Consider the following 16802-nt stretch of genomic DNA (forward strand, 5'->3'; position numbering starts at 1 on the left):
AGATGAAAGATTTCACCCTTGGTATGATTTCAGAAAACCCACTCCCAAGCACTGTTATTACCTTTCTTATATTGGTTCAAATCACAATTTATAAAAGAAAATGAACACTGCCATCTTATCTTAGGCATTGAAAAACTTCACTCTGCAAAAGAACACATCCTACTTGTAGCCTCGTAAAAAAGATTAAGATTTACATGAGAACATACCCTTAGAGGTGACGTACACTCATTTCTGGAAATGCACCCAGAGGAGAAAACCATGGGTTTCTCGCTCAGCTTAGCCAGACAGTGGACCCCTTGGTCCCAGCTGCCACCACGTTGCCTGTTTCAGCATCAGCGAGCTTTATCTGGGTTCCAGATGACAGGGAGAACAGGTCATAAGAGGGCACCTTTTATGTGGAGGAGGCCTTCGTGAAATCCGAGAAAGCCTGCTGGTTTGTGTCAAATAAGGCGGCTATTTAGCTGCACAATCTTATAAAAACGCCTTTACCACAAACTTGCTTTATAATTTTAAATAAATGCCTATAGCTTTTTCCTTTGACAAAAATAGAAGAAATAGAAAAAAAATGATGAAACTTAAAAAAACCTACATTAATGAAGAGCTATAGCTGAGATCTGAGGCACATACGAAAGCAAAAAAAAAAAAAGCATCCTAAGTTATGGTTCCCATAGCAACTGTAACACAGTTGGATTTCACTTTTATGTTAAGTAAGTTTAACTTGAGTGGGAATGCAAAATTCTTTCTCTGAGCCAAAAAGAGAATTATGGAGAACACAGAGACTATGGTCCTGACTATTCTGGCTTTCAAGTATGTCAAATATTAACTCTAACATGTATTAACATTTTCACAGCAATACTGTATGTTCATTTGTATCAATTTTAAACTACTTTTATTCAATTTATAAAATATAGTTATTTAAAATGGGAACAAGTCCCATTAAAATCTGTTAAATCAGAAGCCATGACTTTATAATTTATACATTTAAGGGCATAGTTCTGCTTGTAATTACAAGCAAATATTTGCCAAAAATGCAATTTATGAAAATACAATCTGATTACATTCACTGCCAAGTGTTTTAAACTTGACATTCTTGATTACTGTAGATACAATCTGAAACTACGTAAACAAATACATATTTTAAGGAGAAGGTATACATATAATTGTTCGAGACATTTGTAGTTTGCACATCTTTCTCTATTTCAGTAAAATTTTTAAAAGGCAAGAAGGGTACTTACTCCTGTTATGTAACGAGGTCTGTATTGAATAGTTCCAAATAAACCAAGAATGACGATAATAATATGTACAAAATTTGCCAGGATAGGTGCCCACTGGTATCCAAGGAAGTCAAATATTTGCCTCTCCAGCACACAAACCTAGAATAGCAAAACAGGATATACAGATAAGCACAGTGGTGACAGAAAAAAAGCGTCACACTGATGCTATAATTAGCAATTATAACTGTGTTACCATATCTGGCATTTGTCTTATTAAATGTGAGAATGACATTTTCAGGTATATTTCAATGGAAGACTATGGAAGCTGTGGATCCAGAAACAGCAACAATCCTTTCAGGGATGGTTTTATGGAGGCATCAAGTAGTATTCACAGGATGTCATCTGTGCAGTCACAGGATAAATTATACTGTCACATGCACTGTCAAACACTTGAAGTCATCAACCAGCAAGTTCAGGAAATTACGTCTGCACGAAGGGTTTGTTGTTAGGATCTGCTCAAATGTCATTATATATGTTCGAAATAGAACAAATGGGGTTGATACAGAGGGAAAAGACTTCTTCTGCAAGTCCAGAGACCAGATTTTGAATGTAGATCGGCCACTTAGCAGCTGCGGTGCCCAGGGTAAATCATTTCCCTTCTCCGAGGATCTGATTTCTCGTTTGTAAAATGTAAGACTGACTAATGTCTAGGGTCCTTCTTACCTTAATAGTTTAGCTTATAAATCAAATATGACTTTTTTTTTTTATCATATCCAGTTACCTATAGTAACCAGGAAAAAGAAGGGCTCTAAAAGGAAATTAAAACAATGGAAAACAAAAATAAAAACAAAGCATAAGTCTAAAAATAAGAAACGTAAGGCATTTCAAAGTCTTCTATATTCATCTGTGCTTACAAATTTGCAATCAAGTCATATGTAAAATCTGAGCAGTGAGAAGAGAAAAGTAACACCCATCAACCAGCCCACTTACCAAGCAACCAACCAAAAACTCTGAGATTGGCCAGCAGTACCAAAATGCCATCTTACATTGACAAATGACACCTGGAGAGCTGGTAAAAGACTCTCATCAGTTCTAACAAAGCAAAAGGGAATGGTGTGAGTTAAACTCAGCATTATTTTTCCTGCCTGCCCTCAGGTGGAATGATGACAAACTGTTCAGAGTGAAACGCTGTAAGAGGACCTGCTGTTCTGCGCGGAGAGTCAACACTTTCTCTTCAGTTGGCTTTTAAAAGAAACTGTTTTAAAACCCCTAAGTTACAAACCATGCTTTATCACTCTGCTTGAATGATATTTCATGTCAGAAGGACATACGAACTCTTGAAATAGACTGTTTGCTTTTAAATTAAATACCTGTAGCCCAGTTTGAAGACTTCTTGAACAATCATTATTCCCACAGCATTTCTTTAACTGACAGCACATTTTCTCATCAGGTATTGAAACAGAAAATAAACTCATGACAACTGTTTGCACAACACCTCTATTTCCTAAGGCGCACTGGGTGCCAAGCAACGCTGTAACAGTAATAGCCCAGCCTAGTCAAATCTTCATTTTCATTTAGTCTTGTCAGTGAATAAAAAAAAAAAAGACATAGAGAGGATCTAGGTCTGTTCTATCCTCATATTCTAAATCCAGAATACCCACCAGAGTCCCAAGAATGGAACACAATATTCTAATTGATGAACACTCATAGAACATTGCATATAACCCCAGGCTCGTAAACCTTGAATTTGTCTCCTGATGAAACATTCCTTCAACTGTTACCATGCAGTCAACACTTCTCATCAAGGAGACCCATTTGTGATGTTAAGCAGTAGTACACATGCCTTATTGGAATCAACCAATGTTACCAAAAGCTAAGTGGTTGTTCTCAGAGCACTGTTGCTAATCATCTATGTAAAAGCTCCCTCCAACGCAGAACTCTCTTATTCTTATCCTATGAATAAGCAGTAAGTAGAAATGTAAACCAGCAGCAAGAAGAATCTAAACTCTATAAATTTTGAGCATCATAACTGTGGGGACACAGCAGGGAAAGAGTAGAGAGGATGAAGCGCATCAGTCAAACAGCGGGAAATCTCCCAATAAATGCTCTAATTATGGAAGAAAATAGCAGTACCATCGTTAATTGTAACAAATATATAGACAATAATATACTTGCTAAGTCTGCAAGGCTAAAATGAAGCTGCATAAACATTTATCAGCCTTTTCCTATGACAGAACTAATAGTTCCATCAAACATTGCTCATGAAGTTCTGCAGACCAAATAAGCTAATGTGCCATTCTTCACATATAATGTTTCTGCTTTCTTCCCTCTTTTTGACTGGCTCTATTAGCCATCCTACGTAGCTTTATCACAGGTTCTGTTATTTAGAGCGAGGGCTGAAGACTGGAAGATTTTCTGAAAAATTCAGTGACTATAAACGGAGTAACAGCTTTCAGAAGTAGGTGCAGTCTTTCCTAAGAATTCCTTCCAACAGGAAGTGTATTAACTATGAAATCACTAGGAGGTTGTGGGGTTGGAGGGAAGAGAGTGGGTATGTCTTAAAACACTTACGATGTACCAGACATTCATACTATCCTGCAGACATAAATGGTCTTACTGATGCTACATGAAACCTGGGGAGGTAGATATTACTGTCTTATTTTTCAGACTAAGAGATCGAAGATGTAGAATGGCTAAGTGGTCTCAGAAGTGGTATATGCAGGCCTCTGTGCAAGACTCGGGCTGTGTCCCTGCTCTTGAACCCACATTTAGTCCAGGAAAAAAAGAAAAAAGAAAAAAGAGAAAAAACAAGCTTTCAGAGATTCTGTTGGCAGCCAATGCTGGGTACAGGTATAAGCTACCTTTTTTTTACCTAACTTATTTATTTTGGATTAGTGTAGAGAATCTCTTTGATCATACTTGTCACTTCATGAAATTATATCACCATTGGTCAAGGCAGAGCTCTGTTTTCTTTTCTTTTGTTTATTTTCTTATTTGCCTCCTTTAACCTATGTCTGCAATATTATCCCCTCTTGCCCTTTGGACTCTCTCTAATATACTTACTTTATGCCCTTTCAAACACCTGACACCACGTATGCATTTGGCCCTGGGAAACACTGCTGTTGTTGTCTGTGTGTGAGACAGATCACAGAAGTCGTATGGAGTATGTCTCTTTCATGCAAGTCTATTTTGCTGTATATAAATTTTGGTTCTTTGTTGTTTGGCTTCTGCATAGTAGACCATTACAAATGCATAACTTGCTGCTTTCCACAAAGAATTCTGTACCCTTCCACAACTATTTTTATGAGGCTTTTTCTAGACATAAATAGAGGCTAATCTTTGTCAGTGATTATTTCTGCATCAGAGATTGTCACGTTATTCTTTTAGATCATTAACGTAAATGCTTATATTGACAGCTTTTGCCGGGTTCAATTATCATTTTTTTCTGAGAAAAATCTCTCCTTGAAAGAGAACATTATTTTTATCACATTTTCAGTTCAGGTTAAATACAATTTTATTTCAGAGCATTGTATTTATAAACTGATGTAGAGTTCAATTTTCTTTTTCCCTCATTCTCTGATCCTGTTATAAAGGTTGCACTGGCCTTGAAACATACATAAGGCTCAACATTTATTTAGACACATAAACTCTGAAGAAATCAGCCAATTCTACTCTCTCCCCCCAAAAGCAACCTGTGTCAACCTAGGGAAACACAGTGAAGTTCATAGATTTCAGGAAAACACTGTTAGGTAGACGCCAGCAAATAGGTGTATACATGTTATACATATATACACACACACCCACACACATATGTACACACATACATATACACACAGATATATATTCTTTTCATTTCATTTTATTTTTATAAATGAGATTGCAATGTAAATATGACTTTTCACCTTGCCCTCCTCACTTAGTAATGTGTTGTGGAGGTTTGTCTACATTAACACATTCTGCATTCATAGGTCTACCTCCTTATACCCTTATTTAAATAGTCCACTTTAATAGATATTTAATCTGTTTCCAGTTTTTGAGTTTTACACACACGGGTGTATTAAACAACCCTGCATATGTGTGTTGCTATATCCAGAGGCTAGATCTCCAAAATTGGAAATTCTGGGTCAAATTCTAGTTGTAAAATGTCAAGCACTGTAACAGCTGTTATTAATTATTCTTTGGTATGTACATATGTACTGATAAGAGAGAAAATTTACTTTTCTCTTTTGCATTCTAGTAATTGTGAATTCTTACAGTACTGTAATTCTAGTAGAGTATGCTTAAGCCAAAAAGTTTTCAAAAACCTTTCTGCTAAGTACCATTAAGTAAAATTTATCTTACTTTCTATGACCACAAGTGTTCATAAAACATATCTGTGTAATGTCTTCATGATAAATAAATTAATTGAGTTTTCAAACTGGAAGAGACTCACTCCACATTCAACAATTTACATCTGAGAAAACTGGGCCCCATTAAGTTAATAGTTCTTTAAAATAAAGTTTGACCTCTTAGTAGGAGAGTATTCAATCTGAAACAAATCTGCTTCAAATGCTTGCATGGCAAATGGGAAAGTCTTCATATTTCCTTGGTAGATATTGTCATTTAATTTTTTTACAAGGAAATTACATGCAGGTGAATATATTAAAATATGTATTCTTTAAAAACTCTAATTATATATTTACAGATAGTTGTTTTCAACTGGTGGGATGTGGAATTGGTTTCCTTGAGATATTGCATTTTGCTAATTACAACTGAGATTTCTCAGTACATTTTTCTCCCAAATATTGCCATAATTTTCTTATGTCCTTAAAATTTAACTTGTGAGTTATACAAATAATCCTAAATAAAACTTAAACATGGTCTTTGAGAGAAAAGCAATAAGATTTTATTCTATTGTGACAGAGCGTGGGTTCCTTGATTAAAAAAAAGATGAGTGTGTTGTTAAATGCTAGAAACAACCAAATTAAATTTCTACTATAATTCTGCTAAATTATAAATTGAAATTGCACTTATCTATGGGTATCTTTTTCTCCTCTCTGTACTTTCTCCCTTTTCTGTGTCTCCTCTCCCCTTCAGGAACGTGAGGTTTCAGATCTTCTTGTTAGAGCAGGCAGATAGCTAGATATGAGCAGAGAAAGGGGGACAGAGGCCAAATGGCAAGACCTGGGCAAAAAAGGTGGGACATAGGCCAAATGCAGGAAACCATACAACATGTAAACAGCAGGGGGTCCTTGGGGATACAGACAAAAGCAGGAACTGGATTGATAAGAAATCACACACTTCGAGGTGACAAATGGCCTGGAGGACAACAAAGAAAGTGGGAAAGGGCAGGAATCTACAGTGTCTGAATGTAACATTTTGTTCATTATACCCTCATTACAATAAAATTAGCCTTGCAGATTAGAAGTACCATCATGCATCAACACCGTGACACTTCTGATCCAGACTAAAGGACAAAAGTTCCTCCTCCCTTCAGGAGGGTGGAGCTGGGATGGAAATCAGGGAATACATACGACCCTCAACCCTTCCCTCCCCAGTGAATATTTCACCCATTCATTTCTATACCCTATGTAATCAACTTGCCAAAGAAACTCAGCACAGCTGCTCACCTGAGCCTGCCCACTCTCCCCTTAAGAGTGTATTATCCAGCCCTTAATAAATCCTCGCTTTAATTTCTTAACCTCTTTGTCTCGTCTCTGAATTCTTTCTGTGACAAGACAAAAACCTAATTGGCACCATTCTCAACTCTCAAGTCTCTGAGAAAAGAGATAAGGTAGACTCAGATTCAGATGCTAGGCAGGTATGTTCCCCTACTCAAAGTTTCTTTGCAACGTCAAAGACAAAAAGAAACGACAAAGTTACTTAAAAGTTAGTAACACATATACTGTGAAATTTCAGGAATCAATAAAGAAATGATTTGTATTTTAGTTGTTTGCAGAAGATAACTAGTAAAATTAGCTTTTAGTATAAAAAAATAGGACACAAAAGGGAAAATCAAAACGATAATTAAAATAGGCATTAAAAGTTCCCACAATGGGTCCAAAGTTCTTATTTCATTCATAAGGACAATGAAAGTTTAGATAAACGTCCAAGCAGACATAGAGTAGTGCTATCCGTTTGTCAGAATTTTGTCGATAGAAATTGCTGCTAACTGTTTCCCCTACACTCCAGTAGAGTATGGTCAATTTATTATTTCTGGTTGTATTCCCTCTTTCCTGTCCCAGAGAAAACTTTAAAGAACACTGAAGAAGATGAAGAAATAGTTCTGGTACTGCCTGCTTGATCCATATACTCGATCTGTTCCTTCAGTAAGATGCTCCTGTTCCTGCCCCGCGATCTTGCCTCGGATCTATGTTTCTCCTGGGTCTGAATCCCTGGTGCAGCATTTTCTGTCTTTGCTGTCAGCTCATTCCCGTAAAGCTGCTAATTCTGTCTGTGTTTATCCTGCCCCTTTGCTGGATCTTGCCACACTAGACCTCATACGCAATCTGGTCACTTACCCTCCCCTGCAGTCTCCTACAGTGAGCTGTAATCTTGTGCGTACTCTGGACTTGTCTGCTCCAGAATCAGACAATTTGGCATCTCTTTTGTTTAAGCCAATCCCCAAGGAAGCTCAAAAGACTTCAGAGGTATTCTGGGTCTTTACAACATTGCTGGGGTGCTGATGTGCAGGTGAAATACTAGAGACAAATTTCTTTCATTTCACCAAGTGATCTATCTGATTCACATATGAAATGAAGAGAATACACTTGAAGTAGGGTCTGCAATGATTACACATGTATATGGACAAAACTAAGCACAGAGTTTTACTTAAAGAGTTTTAGCTACTCTTAAGTAACAGGAATTATTCAAGTGTGTGTGTGTGTTTATGTATATTGGTGTATATGTATTTGTTCACTAAAGGGTACAAAATGAAACTCTAAGATGTTTGGTAAAAATGGGTCACAAATAACAATTTATCCTAACTCAATTGAACCAAGGATTTTCTGTCTCCTTCCACAAAACTGCTTTTCTTTAAAAGCAAAATAAAAAAATTAAAAAACAACAACAAAAATACCACCAAAAGGACATTTGGCTTCAATGGCTCTGATTATAATAGAAATCAACGTGTCATAGTGGTTCAGAACTTGAGTTTTACAATTAGAAAATCATGTTTGAACTCTAATTCACTATGTTACCACAAGAGGTACCCTAATCTATGAATCTCAGTTTCTTCATCTACAAAATGAGGATACTGCAGTACATAGCTCCAAAGACTCCATGAAGATTAAATAATGTACATAGAATACTTATTAAAATGCCTAGGTTGTTTCCTAAAATGGCTGCTATTGCTTATATTTCAACAAATTGTCAAACAACAATTTGGATACTAGACTTTAGTGAAAACGTCATCCTAGACTAATACTCTTGACTGAATATTTCAGTTAGAGATAGTCACATATTTCTCATTCTCTTGGTCACAAATGCAAATAATAACATGGCAGACATGGATAACCTTAGCTATTCAATTAACCCCCTGTTCAAAGGGGTCTTTCTTAATGTTTTCCTGCTTGTTTCAATATCCCATGTATCTAATCTATTGTAGTACTATTTGTAGTACTATGCTAAAAAAAACAGTTTTAAAAAATCATTTCCTCTGTTATTTTCTGTCATTCTCCTCATCTTTCAAATGGGATAAAAATCAACATATATTAAAAAATACTCTATCTCCATATAGTTCTGCAAAGTAAAGATTTAAGGAAAGTTCTGGTGAAGATTTGGCATAAGCTCAAAGGAACTAAATGAAAACAAGTGTTTACATTTCTTACGAAAGTACATTTTCTTATACGCTGCATTACCAAAACACAATACATGGTGTTTCTACAGAGCTTTATTGAAATGCAGAGTCAGTCACATATTTCTGAGGTTGAATTAATAGGGTTATTTAATTGACCCACATAGGAATCAAATAGTATATTTTAGGACCTTTTCCACTGTTTTGTGTAATACAGCCACTTATATATAATTCTAAATATGCCAGCTAACATTCTAGCTGTTTTGATAACGGAATCATTTATTATTTCTCACAGCTGCTCATTCTGCATAGCAATTTATAACTATTTCATAGTGAACACTCATGCTATCAAAAGACAAGTTGATGACTAGCGTATTACATTAGATTCTGAAAAAACAGAAAATATTCTACAAAGGTAGCACAATAAGTTAACATTAGAACACAAATAAAACTATTGTTTGGTTGTTGTTGAACTGAACTTACCAAGTCAAATGATTGCTTGTTCTGTGTGTTCATACACCAAATTGTGTGTGTGTGTGTGTGTGTGTGTAATCACTAAACATTTGATTTTCAGTAGTAAGGATTTAAAAATATAAACAATACCTCTTTATGATAACACATGTCTCTGCCCTCTGACTGAATAAAGAGTGAGTTTGGTTTCTGGTATAGTAATTATTCAAAATTCACTGAGTGTTTATTATATCCCAGTCAATCTCATAAGCACTTTAATCTAGCAGTTAATGCTTACTTAAAAATTTGATTTCTTTATTTAATTTTTAAAATTTTTTATGCTTACTTTTAAATCATGCATTCTACAAGGATTATCTAACATTATCTTTATTGTATAGATGAGGAAATAGATCCATCGTTCAAGAACATGGTTATAGAGCTGGGATCTAATCCTAGTCATTCTAACATGAATGTCCATGTTTTCAGCCACAAACAATTTACAGCTAAACACACTAGAACCTTATGGGTACTAATTTCAAAAATTTAAGGGCATCAATTCTGCTTCACTACCAATACTTCCCTAATTAAACATGTAAACATAAAAAAATTTTGTTTTCAGTACAAAAGATCAAAAGGATATACTAGCAACTATTTTTATATATAGCTCTATGATTTGACTCACAGAATCATTATGACAACCCCATAAAATAATCATCATTATTTTGACTCTATTTCTACAAATTATGTAATGTACTCCACAGACAAGTTTACAGTTAAGACAGAACCTTTTTGAAAATACACTGAAAATGTATATTATTGATGCAGTTGGTAGACTAATGATCCTGCAAAGTCACAGCAAAATGACATCTATCTGGAGTTGTGCTGTGAAGAGTTTTCATACCTTAGTGGCCAAACTCTCATTTATGAAGTTTGAAGTCTCCCTATGTTCATATAAAATGAGCTAAAAAGATTACAGTCCAGGTCCTTTGGTAGATGGATCACTGTTTTGATTTTTCCACAGAGTCCATCATTTTACTCAGTGGAAATTTAACTTCCCAGAAGAATCAGAACACATCAAAATGACAGCTGTTCTAGGTAGTTTTCATGGAGCCCTCAAAGCACATGACAGGTATGAGTTAGAATGCATCCATCTGACCTTGAGTTTCCAGTATGCCAACAAAAATGTCTTAACTGATTTAGGGTCAAGCTAATGCACAAATGGTTTAAATATTCACAACATAGGAAGAAAATGCCCAATATTCAGAAGACCTTGGCCTTGGATTTTTAAATCATGCATCCTGTGAGCACCGATGGTGTACTGTAGGTACTGAGCAATGCCGAGTACTGTTTGAGGCACTAGTGAGGTGTGGGACTGGGATAAGATGAATCAGACAATTTTCATATTGCCTGGCTGAACTAGCCTTACACTATGAGATACGAAAATATCTGAAATGGTTCTTAAGGCAGAAATTCTCAAAACTCTCAAGAGGGCCCAGGTATTCAAATGGCACTCCTGCTGTGACCTATATATCTGGTTCTGATCCACCTAGCAAGTGTATATAAACAAAAAACATCACGACATGACATATTACCGATACACAGAAAAGCAGATGAGGGATGGGATGACTATTTTAATAAAGGACTTAAGGAATTGGGTAGAATAAGTTGCTAAGTTCCTCAGTGGTATCATCTGTTTGTTCACTACTGATTTTGTTATTCATTAAGAGCTCAGTGAAATCCAAATAATAAAAATAGCTTGCAATGTTCTTATTTTCATGTATCATATGGTATCGCTTTCTCATAGCAAATGACTTTCTCTAGAGAAAATTTTATTGCTATTTTTTAACAGCACAATCGTATTAAACATATTAAAGCTGCCATCTGGAGAATCTGAAATTTGTCAACTAGGTGAAAATGCAGATACACATCTTTTTTTTTTTTCTGAAAAGCTGATAAAGAGATCTCATATATCATTATCAGAGAAGCGATGTCTAGGCAGCTTTCAGTTTTGGTCCTAATGTTTGTGTATATTTGTAAAGATTTTTATTTTGTGAATTCAAAATAAGTTAAAATGTCACTCCAGTCCCCCTGGCCTCCCCATTTAAGGCAGTGAATTAATAATATGATTCCTGTCATCAGTGTTCCATGTTAAGCACATGTTGTACAGGATTGGAGGTGGAGTGTGCTTACTGTCACGGGGAACAGAGTGGATGTCACAGAGTCCAGCACTCTGGTGTCTTTCCCGGCTCTTTCCCTCCCATTTGCTCTTCCCCTACTTAAACGAAGGCACCAGAAGAGACTTCAGGGCACTGTTTCTTTGACTACAGTGAGGCAGCCATATGGAAGATGTCAATCAAACCTCTCAAACTCTAGGTTACATCTCTTTCATAAAATTCAATTTCATAAGGATGGGAGATGGAATGACAGCCTCACTTACTCTGACTGCTAAAGGCCAATCAAGAGTTGAAATGAAAGCAGAAATGTTATCAAGATCACTACCATATACTGGCAGTCACTGTGGCAGTGGGTTATATCAGAAATTGCAAGTAGGAATACAAGAGAATACCATTTCAGATGGCTACAGGCACATTTTAGAATTTGTCATGAGGTACGCTATTTCTGGCATGGTAAATACCATGTCTTCTGTGCCCTTCAAAATAACCATATTATTGAATTCAACACAGATATGGAGATGCTGTTCTGAAAAGAGGCAGTCATGATATTTGTTGTCCTGTTGACAGGAGGTGTCTGTGGCTGTCCATGGCTGAATGTAATAAGAGATGATATTTGCCATCAGCTTTAGGAGTTCTACCATAGACTCCATTAATGTAGCACAGATAACTGGTACAGGCTTAAAATGATAAATTTTGTTAAGCTATGAAGTATATTTCATACCTTAGACTTAAAAAGTCAAAGCATTACAGGCACTCCTAAATCATATACATGGTTTCTCTGGTCATATGCACACATATTTTATACACTACACTTACTACTCATAGCACAATTCCAAGCATTTTATACATAGGAGCTCATTTAATGAGGTAGATAATATTATTATCATCCTTTTAAAATGAGAAAATTGAGGCAGAGAGAGAGATTAATTTTCTCAAAGAAATATGACTATTGATTGGTAAGAATGATTTGTTCAGAGTCCAAGCTTTGAACCACAATCATATCACCTCTCATGTGATACTAAAAATGTATATGTCCGTATAGAATATATGTGTGTATTTGTGTATCACATGTATGTTGTTATACATATACAAATGTATATATACATTTTTGTCATACTTTGTTTCAAAATTTTTTTTTAATTTTTAGTTTCATGAACTCATCATACCATTTCTTTTCAGTGGGTTCATTAATAAGTTGAGGAAACCACATCAAACACCTACCTAATACAAATTTTTAAGTAATGGAGTTCTTTCCACATAATGTAGCTCTCAGCATGGTACCATATTCTTGCAATGCTAGGTCTTCTATTTCCCAGTGATATGCAGTTTCATTCTATTGGCAATGGGGGATAAATCAGACAACAACTCTGAAAATTAGGATGCTAAACCTTTTTAAGTGGTTCAAATTACTTATGGGCTTTCCAAAGCAAAAAACTACTTACAAATATGAATCTTCTACTGTTGCCTTGAGTTCAGTGTCAAGCAGTAGAAGTTCAGCAAGACTTCATCATAAATAATAGGCTGCCAGACTATTCCCACATGCTTTTGTTCTGATTGGTTGAACTGAATGCTGAGAGTTCTACCTGCATGTGTTTGCTCCCATCACCTGATTTACTTGTTTATATAGTGTCAGTTACAAACGCAAACTCAAACGTGGTTATATGAGTTGTACTTGTAATGTGTACCAGCATACAACTTAATTTTTACATATGCAATTAACTGAGTGCAAAATAAAGATTTTTAAAAAAATAAAAACTATATTTAACATTTTGGAAAGATATAAGGCATAAGAGTGAATTTCTAAAGGATATTCATAAAAACAATGAAGAAATCTAAAAGAAATATCTTCCCAAATGATTTTATGTCTTTAAGTTCTTATTCCACTGTGAAGAAACCAACACAAAAAAATCCATAGACAATAAATTATGGATTTTTGTATATAAAAAGGAAATGCCAGTTACTGATTCCACATACAAAGAAGAGTCTTTAGTCTTACATCAAAAGAAGAGCCTTTTATAGTCTGAATTAAAGTAAAGTGTGTCAGGTGTGTATGTTTCACTGTCTTAAAAATATTTTAGATTAATTGACACAATGTCTAAAGGAAAGGTTGTATTCTACCCTTGTTCTGGGACACAACACATTTCTTATAATTCTGTGTATAAAGTAAATAACATATCTACTGCATTACATCATAATCTAAAGCATTTAAATAATTCTCTAGAGCTTAATTCATTATACTGTTTAGGAAAGACAAATTTGGACCAATATCTCATACTATGGAGCAAAGGGATGCCAGAAGAGTAGAAACCAGAAGCATTCTTGACTTCCTTCATGAAAATGGTTTTAACTTTTTACAGTTAAAAGACAAGGAAATTCTCCCATTACTTAGATTGCCTTTTCACTTTGGTAATGGTTCCCTTCACTCTGCCTAAGCTTTTTAGTTTGATGTAGTCCCATTTGTTTATTTTTGCTTTTGTTTTCCTTATCTTTGGAGTCAGGTCCACAAAAACACTGCTAAGACTAATGATAATGAGGTTACCACTCATACGTTTTCTTCTAGGAATTTTATGGTTTCAGGTCTTATATTGAAGTGTTTAATCAATTTTGATTTAATTTTTGTTTATAGTGAAAGACAGAGGCCTAGCTTCTTTTGCACATGGTTATCCAGTTTTCCCAACACCATTTATTGAACAGACTGTCCTTATTCCATTGTATGTTCTTTGCTTCTCTGTCATGAATGAATTGACTATACGTGTATGGGTTTATTTCTGGGCCTTCAATTCTGTTCCATGGATGTCTGCCTCTGGTTTTGTGCCATCATCATGGTGCTTAAATTATTTTAGCTTGGAGTCAGGCAACGCAATACCGCCCGCCTGGCTGTCTTTCTCAAGACTGTCTTGTCTATTCAAGGTCTTTTGTAGTGTCACACGAATTGTAGAATTATTTGTTCTAGTTCTGAGAAATATGCCATTGGAATTTTGATAGTGATTTCACTGAATCTGTAGATTGCCTTGGGTGGTACAAACATTTTAACAATATGAATTGTTCTAATCCATGAGTATGGAATATCTATACCTAGCTATAGATAGCTCTCTGTTTGTATATTAGGTCCATTTGGTCTAATGTGTCTTTTAAGTCCAATGTTTCCTTATTGATATCTCTCTGGATGCTATACAAGTTGATGTAAGTGGGGTACACTGAAGTTTCTTTATTCTTCAAGTATGATAACCACAGAAGAGAAAGAAATGCTTGAAAATGATGAGTAAGCAGCCCTTTCCCTTGTGTGTTGATTAAGACCAAGAACTGTAAATTGTGTGTGTGTATATACACCAATACATATTATATATACACACATACACACAGACACTGTTAGTTGGTATCTCATATAATTATTTAAACTTTCAAGACAGATGTCAAAATTCCCATTTGATGGATGAATAACTGACTAATCTGAAAATTACATATCTTACTTAAAAAAAGTAAGCAGTAGAGGTACACTTGATGACTGACATCCACACTCTCTCTCCATATGATATTACCCCAATATGCCAAACAGTGTTTGAGAAACTTTGATCTGTATAAGAGTCTTGTATACCTCAAAGATTTCTTCTATCTCTGTTTTAACCAGTTACATATCTTGGGAAACGGTTTGCCCAAAGTAGTAAAATGTCATTGGCAAAAAGGCAAAAATTTCCATTAAACTTATTGTGTACTGTAAACTCTTGAAAAACAGTCTAAAGCTTATCTATCTAATTCAACAAAGTTAGGAGAAAATATCATAGCAAGTAAAACTATATATGTATATGTATATGTGTACATCTGTGTGTGTGTGCATGAGAGAGAGCCTTCCATTAACACTGAGAAGCCAGCTATGTCCCAGCCAGATACATAATGTTTTACCTGTTAGAGAGATCATACTCAAAAAGTTACAGAACATTTGTAAAAAATTATTTGTCAATACAAATCTTTAAACTGTTTCTTTATATAAATTATCATTACAGGTATCATGGGTCACAGGTCACAAACCAAATTTTATGATTTAGTTTCCAAAAAATATATTACCTTAAGTAATGCAAAAAGCGTTTTGTTTCACATGTGAACAATCAAGTCGACACAATAAAAACTGCAACCAAGTCGTGAAATAATGCTGTTTCCTGCTACCTTGACTTTTTAATCCCAGGGTTTGTTGCTGTTGTTTGTTTTGCTTTTAACTTTCCCTGACTGGCTTTATTTGCTTCGCTGACAATCACATTTCACATTCCACTTTGAAGGGAACAATGTGAGTCCCAGACCTCAGTCCCCGGGCTCCAGCTGAGCTCGGCCAAGTCCTCCATTAGTCACAATCTCAACAGTTAATTTACGAGCAGGCTTTCCTGGTGTGACATCACCAAGGTGCTGTCCTCTCCTGCCTCTTTCCCGTGCCCAACTGTTCCAAGAGAGTGGATCACCTTGCTGGCCTGGCAAAGTCTAAACCCTCACTGTAATTATAGTTCCGGAAACGCACAGAGAATCAAAGAGCATCATGGTGGGAATTAGAAAGCAGCCTGGTCAGTAAAGCACACTCTACTAATTACTTTGCACTGATGGTTTTTCTATAGGAAAATAATCATGGGTCTGTGGATAAAAGGCAGCAACATTGCCTGAACTCCCCTCTGTTATCTTGTTTCAAAATATGTTGACAATTTTCAGCTATCTATTTCAATTTATCCCTTCTAAAAGTTCTAAGTTTGAATTATACTCTAAAATTGGCTATATTTACAGTAATGATACGTGCTAGAAGTCCTGCATGGAGCTCACTGAGCTACTTTGGTACACAATAGTACTGGAAAAAACTGTAAGAAAATAATGTGTTCATATTCTAATACATCTAAGACAATGATAATTTTTAAATTAAATTGTTTAATGTTGCCTGTAGTTTTGGAAATACTCATGAATGAAGTTATTTCTTAAGAATTCAAAAACATGAACCAAAAACACAGACATAAGGTAAAGTTTAACCAACATAATGAAAATTATGTAAGATATCTTTCTATTAATTTTAGGATATTTGAATGAAGCTACTAAAAGCTAATCAAACACCATAGGTTTCAATGAATTCTGGAAATGCATATGTATATATCCAGATTTATTTCTGTTTCTATTATCTACATGTATATAACCTATGTCTATATCTATGTATATAATATACAT

General features: G+C 35.3%; 1 protein-coding gene across 6 annotated transcripts in view; it reads right to left on the reverse strand.

Annotated features, from left to right (window-relative positions):
• NKAIN2 (sodium/potassium transporting ATPase interacting 2) overlaps positions 1-16802 on the reverse strand; it is an 850734-nt gene that overhangs the window by 443608 nt on the left and 390324 nt on the right. For 5 of the 6 annotated variants that reach the window (XM_064486723.1, XM_064486722.1, XM_064486724.1 and 2 more), the window contains exon 2: positions 1236-1373. The exons of the other annotated variant lie outside the window; for it this stretch is intronic. In XM_064486723.1, coding sequence (XP_064342793.1) covers positions 1236-1373 — 138 coding nt within the window. The remainder of the gene's footprint in view (positions 1-1235; positions 1374-16802) is intronic. 6 annotated transcript variants of the gene reach the window in all.

The sequence above is a fragment of the Camelus dromedarius genome, chromosome 6 (assembly GCF_036321535.1).
Source record: "Camelus dromedarius isolate mCamDro1 chromosome 6, mCamDro1.pat, whole genome shotgun sequence".
Classification (NCBI taxonomy): Eukaryota; Metazoa; Chordata; class Mammalia; order Artiodactyla; family Camelidae; genus Camelus; species Camelus dromedarius.